At 41.4% G+C, this 12,403-nt stretch overlaps 1 protein-coding gene and 1 pseudogene across 2 annotated transcripts; one reads left to right on the plus strand and one right to left on the minus strand.

The window, feature by feature from the left end:
* Positions 1-299: 299 nt before the first annotated feature.
* LOC121955837 (uncharacterized) lies at positions 300-2,509 on the plus strand (annotated as a pseudogene).
* A 1,401-nt stretch (positions 2,510-3,910) lies between these two features.
* Positions 3,911-9,737, minus strand: alkal2a (ALK and LTK ligand 2a). Of its 2 annotated transcripts, XM_088089358.1 has the most exons (6): positions 8,964-9,737; positions 7,986-8,339; positions 7,123-7,176; positions 6,830-6,910; positions 6,647-6,719; positions 3,911-4,782 (listed from the first exon to the last, which is right to left on the minus strand). In XM_088089358.1, the coding sequence occupies exons 2-5, from the start codon at positions 8,275-8,277 to the stop codon at positions 6,655-6,657; spliced, it is 492 nt and encodes a 163-aa protein (XP_087945484.1). In that variant the 5' UTR covers positions 8,278-8,339; positions 8,964-9,737; the 3' UTR covers positions 3,911-4,782; positions 6,647-6,654. The 2 variants fall into 2 exon arrangements, with proteins under 2 accessions (XP_087945484.1, XP_042360045.2); XM_042504111.2 differs by lacking the exon at positions 8,964-9,737 and having other exon boundaries at positions 7,986-8,484.
* Between the last annotated feature and the right edge of the window lie 2,666 nt (positions 9,738-12,403).

Consider the following 12,403-nt stretch of genomic DNA (forward strand, 5'->3'; position numbering starts at 1 on the left):
TTTCACAAGTATTTAAACCTTTAAGTCCTGAGCAAATTGGTTTGATTTCTTTCAAAGGCATGGGAAAAAAGGCAATGAGCAACTTGGCAAAAAACATCCCGCAAATTGCAAGAAATTAGGAGATTTAGAAAATGATTTTTAAATAAGCAAGAGATAAATGTCCATAGAACTATAATTATAATGATTGTAATTGCAAATTTAAATTTATTTTAAAAAATTGTTGTAATATTTAAGCACCTTTTTTATTTATTTTTTAACTCGTTGTCTTGAGAGGTTTTTTGTTGCTGATTTTCAAGTAATTCTCCTCGCTGCTCAGTGTCGAGAGCAAGATGTTTTTCAAGATCGTATTCCAACGTCTGACAAGCTTCCTCTTGAAGAACACCTACATTGATACCTCAGTCCAGAAGGGAGGAGTCCCAGGAGTGCCTGGATGTATGGAGCACACGGGTGTGGTGACGTAGCTAATCCGGGAGGCAAGAGAAAGCGAAGGAGACCTGGCAGCTCTCTGGCTTGACTTGGCCAACGCCTACGGATGTATTCCACACAAGCTCGTCGAAACCGCACTGGCAAGACATCACGTTCCAGACAAAATATGCAACCTCATCATGGACTATTACAACAACTTCAGCGCTTGAGTCTCTTCAGGCCAAGTAACATCTGCCTGGCATCGCCTTGAGAAGGGAATAATTACCGGTTGTACCATCCCCGTAACCCTCTTCTCATTGGCCATGAACTGGATTGTCAAGTCTGCTGAAGTGGAATGCAGAGAGCCCAAGTCAAGATCTGGGACTCGGCAGCCCCCCATTAGAGCCTTTATGGACGACTTCACAGTGACAACAACATCTGTTCCAGGATGCAGGTGGCTCCTTCAGGGGCTTGAACAGCTCATCTCCTGGGCAAGGATGAGCTTCAAGCCCGCTAAGTCCAGGTCTCTGGTCCTGAAAAAGGGTAAAGTGTCCAACCAGTTCCGCTTTGCCCTAGAAGAGACCACGATTCCATCAGTGACCGAGAAACCGGTCAAGAGCCTGGGCAAGATCTTTGACAGCAAACCATGAGTGAACTGTCCACCTGGCTCACAGCGATTGACAAATCTGGCCTCCATGGAAAATTCAAAGCCTGGATCTACCAGCATGGAGTCCAACCAAGAATACTCTGGCCCCTGTTAGTCTACGAAGTACCAATAACAACGGTAGAGGCTCTTGAGACGTCCATCAGCCAGTTTCTCAGGAGATGGCTGGGGCTCCCCCAGTCCTTGAGCAACATCGCCCTGAACGGCCATTCCAACAAGCTGCACCTTCCTTTCAGTGGACCAATAGAGGAGTTTAAAGTCACCCGTTCCAGAGAAGTGATGATGTACAGGGACCCCGCAGACACCAAAGTCGCAGAGGCCGGAATCCTTGTGAAGACCGGGAGGAAGTGGCGGGCACAAGAAGCTGTCACTAAAGCTGAGGCGCGACTAAGGCATAAATTGCTGGTGGGCTCCATGGCAATGGGATGAGCCAGTCTTGGTTCCTTTCCGATGCCGCGTTACAATCTGGCCCATGGAGAGGAGTAGCGCTGACTGATCCAGGATGAGATACGAGCAGAGGTTGAGCAAAAACGGCGAAGTAACATCGCCGGCATGCCCAAACAAGGAGCATGGACCAGGGGGGAGCAGGCAGATTCCCGCAGAGTCACCTGGGCAGAGCTCTGGAAAGCAAAACCACTTTGCATCAAGTTTCTCGTCTAATCGGTCTATGATCCTCCCAAGCCCGGCCAACCTACACACCTGGGGACTGGTGGACACTCCTGAGTGCAAGCTGTGCCAGAAGAGGATCACCCTGGAACACATCTTGAGCTGCTGCTCAAGAGCGCTAGGGGAGGGGTGGTACCGCTGGCGCCACAACCAAGTGCTAAAAGCTTTGGCAGAATCCATCTGCACAGCGATCCAGCACAGCAAGACCCAGGCAGCACCTTAACAGTCAATCACCAATCATTAGAGTGGGGCAGAAGGCACAATATCACCTGCCTCTACTGGGGGGCTCCTCACCATCGCTCATGAGCACTAGCAGCTTCAAGTTGACCTCGGAAAACAGCTCAAGTTCCCAGCCAACATCACAATCACTTCTCTCCGTCCACTCTCCGGTACTAACATCGGAGTCCACCAAACAAGTGGTTATCCTGGAACTGACTGTCCCTTGGGAGACCAGATTGAGGAGGTCCATGAGCGAAAAAAGGCCAAGTACACAGAGCTCAGCACAGAGTGCCGGAACAACGGCTGGAAAGCTCCCTGTGAGCCAGTCGAGGTCGGGTGACGAGGCTTCGCTGGCCATTCACTTCTGCGAACACTCAAATTCCTTGGAGTGAAAGGACTGCATTTGAAGAGAGCCATCAGAAACATCTTAGAGGCCGCAGAGAGGGCCTCACGGTGGCTGTGGATCCGCAGGGGGATCCATGGAACATCACACCACTTGGACACAAGCTAGGGACTGATCACCCCCGGCTAGGTCGCCCAGGCAAGAGTGTATGAAGATTAAAGACCCAAAACACCCTGTGACCCCGGGTACTTCACTGATGACGTGTTCAAGTAGCACCAAAAGGTGTATTCAAACTCTGTACTTTCTGATAATTTCATGCTAATTTTTGGGTCATTTCTTCTCAGATTACTCATTGCCTGCCATGTTTTTGAAAGAAATCAAGCCAGTTTACTCAGGTATTAAAGGTATATCCGTAACCATGGAGATTTAAAAAAAAAAAAAAAAAACCTTCGCAGAGGTCATCGGAAATTGAGATCAACCTGGAGATCTGTTGTTACTTTGCAGCCTTTGTAGTTTAACCCTTAATCTATATCTGCATACATTAAGGATTCAAACATTTTACATTACTAACATTTGTCCCAATATGCTTTTCTCTCTCACTGTTGTGTTATTTTTATATTTGTTGGTAATCTTCATGATTATGTTGTTCACTCGTAAAATTATACTAGCCCACTATTCGAGTGGTCATCAGTCACTGTGATGCTTCTGTTAGCTGTCAGTCAGTTGTTTACGATCTGTTTAGTCGTTGTGATGTACCTGCTGCTGCGCAGAGGATTGTGGGTCAGAATAGCCAGAAAAGCTTGCTGGCTTACATACTTCAAAATCTAACCAGATGTGGTAGAACATTCTAGTATTTTTGGCATACTGCATCTGACATACTATGTATTGGGACATTCTACATCTTTTTCTGGCATACAATATAGTATGGTAATACTGAAAGGCACACAAAGTATTGCCGGAATCTGTCCGACTTGACCGCAGCTTTTGTCACTGCTTCTTGCTGCTAACGTCTGATCTCGTGTTCTTTCCAGACAGTTCATCTGGGCCTAATATCTTCAGATTGTGTGAGTCCTCCCATCACAAAAATGATATTTACTGATATGGAACATGCTGCAGCTCCTCTTACGGCCTGGACTCGAAATGATACTTAACTTGAGGATCCAAAATCTTTTTCTTTAGACATTTCTTTGGCCTCTCTTCGTAATGCTTTCGTTGAGGCTGGGTTACATCCATAGTGCTGTTTAAAGTGTTTAGCCATGTCTCAATTTCCGACCGATGGTATATTTGCGCTCTGCAATCCTCCCTCTCTGTGTTCTTTTTCTTCTCTCCACATAACAATAGCCACTGTTTTTGGTTACGACTTAATGATCATAAAGCAAAGGACATATCTAACCTCTCCCTTTTTGGAGAAAACAAGAAATTTCAAAAGAACTTCCTTCCCTGTATGAATGTTTTTATGACTAAAAACTGCAGAACAGAAGTCGAAAGTTCATCAATTCCGTATTCGCAGGACTCCATCCAGTCATGTGGTCATTCAGGGAGCATTCCACATTTCAGGGTGGAAATGTAGAAGAAAAAACAGCACGAGACCAAATAAAGCAATCATATTTGTACCAATCTTATAATTTATTTAAATATATTTTATATATATATATATAGGTATTTAACAGCCATTTGATAAATGCCAGTCACTTTAATTTACGGTAGATAGGTGAATTTCTCTTATGCTTTGCTTTGCAGTATGTACATATTTCTCTTATGGCCTATGGTCTGTACAGTGAAACCTTGTGACAACTCAAAAAATATAAATATAAACTTTACCACACACTGCCAAGATCCACAGGAGGGCCGTGACTTCCAACTGCCACTTCCTTTTTTTAACATGTCTTGCAAAGACGCAGAGAAATGTTCATGCAATCAATAATTTAATCACAGTTCTTTCTCAGTGTGAGCACAAAGTGGGTGAAACGATGCAGTGACTGACGCCAGGGGTCTGTGGGAGCTTTTTGTTTGGGATAGTGCAGCAGAAGGGATGGGCTCAACCCACAACACTCACAGAGCAAACCAACTGCAAAAACATACTTAAAACATTTTGATTTTGCTCTTTTCTTAAAGAAATGAGCAAACTAAAAATATGCAATCCCTTTTTTAGCAATATCTTTTTGGATGCCAGCAGGAAAATAGGCCCCATGTTTGTTTCTATCAGCCACTTGTTTCTTTACCCACTCTTCACCATCTTTATCTTGGTCTGGTTTTGTTGGCTTGTTGCTCCCTCGTGGTGACAGCCAACCATCGAGGCCCACCCAGAGTGGTGGCTGGCAGTAATCCGCGCCTTTTGCAGAGCAGACCTCACTGAAGGGCAAAGCTGTGCCTAAAGTCAGTTGGGGCTGGTCAGAGTATTTTAGGCTTCCCTCTTACTGTCCGAGGCACTTTTTTCCCAAGTTTTTTTTTTTTCTCGTGGAGAACTTGTGTGGTTTCTTTCAACCTGCAATGAATATGAAGTGAAATTCAGTGCCGTCTCCAACTTGGCAGCACCTCATAAATTATTTGCTTTTCAACAAGAACCATAATACATCAAGAAGCTCTTGCTGTGCAGCTTCTAAGGCACGTGTGTATCAGCACAGCACGTATATCACCAGTGTAAAGAATGTGATCCTTAACCTGTTAACTTCAGCCCTTATTTGTAGTGAATTCTGTTTTAAAGTAGCAACATCACATTGGTACTGAAGTCCTGCATCCAGTATTTTACTTGCATGAAAGTACAAACATATTAGCAAAATAGAGTGAACATAACAAAAGTAAAAGTATGTTAATGCTGAAGCTCGTCATGGTCCTTTTGAACCAGTTATATACTGTTAGGTAGTTTAATCTCAAACAATGCATTGTTTTTATAAAATGTTCATGTCTAGTATGTAAAACATGAATAGTCAAAGTAACTATAACATATTTTACTTCCTTTTGAAGTATAGTGGAGTACAGGTATAAAACGTGTTAATAAATTGACATCACTCAAAGTGCAAGTCCTCTAAAAAAGTGCAGTATGTGAAAACATGTACTTTTTAAACTTCCACCACTGGTCTGCTGCATCTTGTATGTAAATCAAAGTTTTACTCTTACTTTTCATGAACATTTCAAATGTATGCTATTTTATACTTGTACTCCACTACATTTCAGAGGGAACTACTGTATTTTTACTCCACTACATGTCTGATCTACACAATAATTACTTTACAACTTAACATTTTACAAGATAAAAACTTATGATGAGCTTATAAATATAACGCATTAGTATTGAAGGACTATTTCACACTGGAAATGGCCATTTTTATATCTCAGTTACTTACCCTGTGTTACATAGAATTTGTAAAGAAAACTTTTTCTCACATGGCTCAGGTGAACGAAGACTCCAAAAACTGATTTCTTGATGAATTGAAGTCATGGGGGTCCACATTAACAACAGGGAACTATATCACGACATCTGTTAACGAACTCTACAACACGAGTTGTGTGAAAGTTGTAAACAGATGTTTTGATGTAGTTTTGGTGTTGTTGAGCGCAGATCCCTATGACTTCAATTCATCAGGAATTTTCACCGTTTTTTGGATTCTTCACCCACTGTGTAGGCATATGAGCAAAAAGTGAAAAAAAATATCATTTGGGGGGTCAAGTATTCCTTTAACAGCCTGGCAAAACATAACAAAATATATAATTATAACACTCACAGGGGCATTTTTTCTGCACTGAGTACCTATATACTTTACATACTTTTAATTAAATAACATTTTTAATGCAGGACTTTACCTCGCCACAGTACATTGTAGTATTGTTAATTTTTACTCAGGTAGATGAGTCAAATACTCCCTTCATCTCTGCCAACTTGTCACTTAGAAACTCAAAATATAAGCTCTGGCCTAAGAGAATATAGCTAACCAGATCAACACACCAGCACTTTGACCATTTGTACATATTTTCTCTTTAACCTTAAAGGGACAGTTCACCCCGAAATCAAAAGTACGTATTTTTCCTGTTACTTGTCCTGCTATTTTTCAATCTAAATCGCTTCCCTCTACGCAGTGGTGGGTGTAGTTCAGTAGAAAGAAAATAGTTCGACAGTTGAGTTTATCAAATGTGTTTTTTGTTGCTTTGACCACCACAAGCCGACTGCCATCTTGTTTCATCATACTCAACAGAAGGCAGACATCTTTACAGCCGATACCTCCAACACTTGGCAAATCGCATCAAAACAATCTAGGTAGACATAAACAAGAGGAAAAATGTGAATTTTTGATTTGGGGGCTGAACTGTCCCTTTAAACATTAGAAATCATTTGTTTGATTATATTACGTTACCTTGTGTGTTACCCCTCTGTGCACTGCGGGCTGCCAGCTAGTCTCGTGAGAAGCCGTGCACATCTTTTGAAGTCTGAGAAGAAAAGACGACAAAGGAGAAACTTTGGTATGAGTGGATGCTTTTCCCACAGTGTTGACATTGAACTGATATACAGAGTAATTCCTCGTTGTGTAAGAGCTTACATGCAGGTATCGTGCAGTCTCTGGTGTGGTGGTAGAGCCTGTACACATGCTTCCTGCACTTTGGACTGAAGTAAAGCGGACCTGAAGGGAGGACAGCAGGATATGAGAACATTTCCAAGATCGCAGCCACTAACATCTGTTTTACAGTCACTAAAGTGAGACTATCCTTCACTTTTATTGTATTTCTATATCTTCACGGTCTTCCTCGAATCCCACAACACTCTGTTTCCTCGATAACAGGCCTCTTTTTCAAACTCTTGATGCAAGCGCCAGCGATACAGAAGCAGCCTCACCTGTTATGTGTTTAAGGAATTTCTCCTTCTTTCTGACATCTCTGGGGAATACAACTGTGGACAGATGGGAAAGAAGTTTGAAATTTAACCCGCAGATGATTTTATGTAAATAGCACATACATTTGCATTTTTATTAAAGCCTGTTGGCACGTATTTTCTCAAGAGGGCATCAATCACATTACATCACACCATAGCACAATGTTCTCGTAAATTTTTGGTTTTTGGTTTAATTTGTTGCACAAATAGCTGCATAGCAGCGGCTATAACACTTAAATATATGATTCAGACTTTTTGAAGAGGAGTTGTGTAATATATTTATCCATAGTCAGTGTATTACATACAGTAGATGTCTGTTGACACGCCCCCAGTTTGGAGAAATGCGTGAGTGTTGAAAGTGATGCTAAATAATGAGGCTACAGTTCCCTAAAAAATCACTGTGCGTCAAGGTAAATCAATGTTAATACACTAAATATAGCAAATACTTAAAGGGCTATTGTTTTTTTTTTTGGTTGGGACTTTTTTAAGGTGGCTAAAATGTGTTTTATTGATCACACTGTCCACAACAGTACATTGATTAGCTTCTCAGTCTGTACACCAACCTGCCTCTTCAAACTGGTGATGTCCACTGACATTTACTGATATGTACCTCATACAACTCAACTTCAAAAAATCAGAACTATCCCTTTGAGGTAAACTAAAAATGTGTTTGGAAATTTGTATGCAACAACCCTTTAATATCACCTATGTTATTTCCGTCAATGATTAAGCAATACCTAAATTATCCCAATAGACTACATCCTCATTACAGCATCCACTTAAAGTCCAACATATGGGTTCCGCCCAGATAAGAAACCGCCACTCACCGACAGCCTGATCCCCTCTGTCTGTTTTCAAGTTGCGTAAATCCCTTGGTTCCCCCGGAGTACTCCTAACCCGTGTTGTTAACGGGGCTTCCGTTTTCGCGATTTGGCGACTCCGGCTCTCCTCCGCGCGTCTCATGATCTCCACCATCCGCCTAAAGTCCCGCTGCACGTCCCTGCCAGCTGACATCGGAGCCGCCGAGGGCGCGCTCTCGCTGCGGTGGCCGCTCAGCGTGCACATCAGTAGCACCAGTCCCATTGTGACGCGCTTACGCAGTCCGCTCATTGCTCCCATGGAGAGAGAAAAAAGTGAACTCCTTCTCCAGCGCCTCTGGGAAAAAAAGTTGAACCGAAGATCTGCAAGAGAGATAGAGCATGAGTGCCCAGTCACAGTGTTTCTCATGTCATTGAATGACCCAGATCCACATCACACCCGCTGAGAACAGGGAGAAGTTTAACTGCTCACTAACACACTGCAGTTAAGCTCTGGGCATCAAAGCTTGCCAGATATTCGTTTCTACTTTTGCTTCGTTAGTAAAGAAAATCACATTTGGAGTCATTTGACAAGTAAATATACATCACCTCCCTATTGATGAAATCTGCGCATTTTGTGCCACCATTTAGGAATTATTTATAATGTTAACTAGCTTATATCCGTCTATCTGACACATTTTGCGCATGATAGACAGTTCCTGACAAGAGTTTTCCACACTGAGCCACTTTTGCAATAACTTTTCTACAAATCGAATTACAGGCAATTTGCTGGATGCTATTTTAAATTAATAGAAACATGCAACAGGTTACTATGTTATCTGTGTCTTGATGACATTATTGAGGCTTTAGTGTTTTATTATCATTCTTAAATAAGAGATACGCAAGATCACATCACCAAGAACAAGGAACTTTAAAAAATGTTTCGTTCTGACCATAGTAAGTAATTCGAGGAAAATATGAGTTATGAAATAATGAAAATGTATTTACCTTTAGGTCGGTGTAACCTTTTCAAATATTGCGGTTACGTTCCGTGCGTTCAACAAGGATAAAAATGGAAAAATAGAACTGAGCGCAACTTTAGATTCCTTCTTCTGTCCGGTCCGAAATATGTCCCTTTAAAAAAGTATTCTTCTGTAGGAAAACTCAAAGCTTCCGGAGTCATATAAGTATTCGCTCAGCATCTGCGGTCATCCTGTGAACACCGGCCGAGGGCAGGGAGAGAGTGGCTCAAAGATCCGGCGCTCCAAGTCCCCCTGTGCGTCCTCGCTGAAGCAGCGGATCAGCTCACTTTTTATTCTGTCTCGCAGACGCGGTGACCTGTCCCCTGTGGGTTACTCCGCCGCGTCTGTGATAATAATAAGATGCATTATTGGCACTCCTGAAGCGGAAAGTCGACTTGAGTTGACTGACCATCACTTGCACACCGTGTGAAGTTCTCTGTGCCCCCTCCTTTCCGTTAATCCATTTATCTGTGCGATACGCAGTTACAGGAAGCGTTTGTCCCCACTAATACTTCCAATGAAATTTCCAATCAGCCCAGCGCACAGCGCAGATACCGGCATCTCAGTGGAAACGCTCTTATATCCTTCTTGTGAGTCCCATAACTTCATTAAGAGACATTGCGCACTTTACATCCGTCATGGGAATTGAAACACAATTACGCACCGTTTAAGGACGATTCTTTGAAAATTAATTTATAACGCACGGTTTTGAAAAGCACTTTAGTTTCTGGTCAGAAGAACCGACGACGCATTTGAGGTTTACAGAAGGTTTTTCCTCAGATTAGTTTGTACTGCTGCGGTTGGTACAGCTTTCTTTAAGTCAGGGCGTGCAATTGACTCCCATGCAACCCCCCCCCACACACACACACACACACAAACACATACACACACATCCAAATCCTGCCTGACCAGTGAGGCTTGAGAAGTTTAATCTGTTATACAAAAAAATATGAAAATAATCTTCAGTGCAGCGCCACAAGTCAATAAAAGGTGTAAATATTAAAATCATGACTTGACTGATTTTGAGACACTCTACACAGTGTACTGTACGTATGTCGCGTGATTTGCAGCTATCTGACTGCAGGGTTTAGGAACATTCTTTTGGACAAAACTTCAGTGTTTTCGCTCATGTGGTACTGCGTAAATCGTTGGTGCTGAAAGGACAGCGCGCACTGTCAACCATTTCCAAGGCTCCTCTCTGAACAGCCACCGCTCTGTGTTTTCTCAGGAGAGATTTATTGGTCGCACCCTCCAGTATGATGATAGAAAGGTCGCCTTCAGTTGTAACACTGCGGCTCATTCATTTTATTAATAAACCAAAGCGATGACCAAAAGTGTGGATATTAGGTTTCCCTGATGATTTGCGCCAGGATGATTTATCTTGTTTTTTGTAGGTCAGACAGAATTGATCCAACTTTTTGGATGTGAAATGAGATATGTCAAATGACAGTGAACATTGACAGTGTGTTTAAAAAAAGGTTATTTCACAGACAGGGGTGTAGCACCAAATTATGGGCCCACAGAGGGCCCCTGCCTTTCCTCTCTTAATCCATGTCTCTCATGTTCCTTGTGTTGTTTTTTTTAAAGTCAGTTTGCTCTTTTTCTTTTTTGATACCACGGTTTCCCTTTCTTGGGAAAAAACCTAAGTGGTTCAGCAGCATAAGCAGTCACTCACTCAGCTCTGGAACAATGTATTAGTGTAAGTCTATTAATGTGTTGAGGTATGTGTATTTTGGCATAAGTATTTTGGTATGTGTATTGGCAATATGTCTATTGCAGTATATGTTGTGATGCATGTATTGTGGTGCACATACTGTAGTATGTGTACTGTAATTTGTGTGTTGTGGTATATGTCCTTTATTGTTTTCCATGTTCATAGTGTTTTATGTTGTTTAAAACTCAGTATTTTAATAACATTGTAGGTCTATATGCTCAACTAGGGATAAGAGTTAAAAAATAGCAATATCTATAAACTCTCTGTGCTATGCATCAGTCTCATACTCAGCACTGGAACTATGTTAAATTGCATCATCCTTATCAAATGAATAAACTCAAATTCAAAATGAGCATGTCAGTCAACATGTCGAAGTATCCTTGGGCAGGATACTGAACTCCGAATTGCTCCTGTTCTATCAGTGTGTAAGTGTGTATGAATGGTTAAAAACTCAGTAGCAGGTGGCACCTTACAGTAGCCTGTATGCTGCTATGAATATGTGTGTGAATGGGTTAATAACTGGTAGTGTGAAAGCACTTTGAGTGATAAACGAAGGGAAAAGCGTTATACAATTGCATGTCCATGTACCATTCCCCCTAAACACAAAAGTAGGCGAGGACTGTTATTTTGATGAAATTAAGGATATTTACACCATAAACAGATGCAGAAAAGTGTTAAAATTTGATGCATAAAATTTTCCAGTAGAGGACCCCTAAACCCCTAATTTCATGTCACCCCCTATGAGAAACAAAACTTGCGCCTTTGATTAGCATGATGCACGTGACAGGTCAGTTTGGGGAGCAGGTAGGTGCAGTGGTCTGAGGAGATATATTTGCCAGACAATCCTGGTTCTTAGCTCATTTGTGACATGCATCCACTGATGCATTGTGCTATACGATTATATGATTGTAACTTAACAATACAAAACAAAAGTTTCTAATAACCATTTAGATTAGAGCTGGACTGCAATTGCCACTAAACTTATTATAATGTGACAGTTGTAAAACTTGTGTCCATTTAATGAAATGCACAATTAAAAGTGTAGCCGACTGACTTTGAGCCCCTCTGAAAAGACACATTTAATGTATTTTGGTTAATCTGGATTGCAAATTTTCTTTCATTCGTCCGTAAATATCAGAATATATCAACGTACCTTCATATTGAAATATTCTGCAATGAGAGGCAGCAGATTTCAGCACGGAGTGCTATTCTGCAATTACTGCACATTAAAATCCTACAAATGATCATATTTATACTGTCTCATGCCTCTTGTTAATAAAAATGAAAACAGAGCCAGCAATTTGGAAAAGGAAAGGGTAATAATTGTACTAAATAAACCAACTTACACTACAGATGAATGAAAAAGAAACAATAATTTCCGAGTTTAAAATTCCAGTAAAGACAACTTAAGCTTGATGTTTTTATTACTCGAAGTATTCTTGAAAATGGTGAGTTAAGTGAGTTAAGACAGAAGAATAGCAATTTTTACTGTGTGTTTTGGCGCAGTTCAGTCCAGCTGGTTGTGTTTGACTGATGCCGTAAAGGAGATCAACATGTCTCGTGCGTTCTGAAGGGTTTCACAACCTGAAGACAACAGCAGAAATTATGGACATGTAGATATCTTTGTTTAACCTCAATTTTATTCTTGTGACCATTTCCCATGGTACTATGCTGTCCAAAAAGTCAGTGTTCATGTGGTAAACTTCACTAAT

This window comes from Plectropomus leopardus, chromosome 16, assembly GCF_026936395.1.
Source record: "Plectropomus leopardus strain MGB_pleo_1.0 chromosome 16, ASM2693639v1, whole genome shotgun sequence".
Classification (NCBI taxonomy): domain Eukaryota; kingdom Metazoa; phylum Chordata; class Actinopteri; order Perciformes; family Serranidae; genus Plectropomus; species Plectropomus leopardus.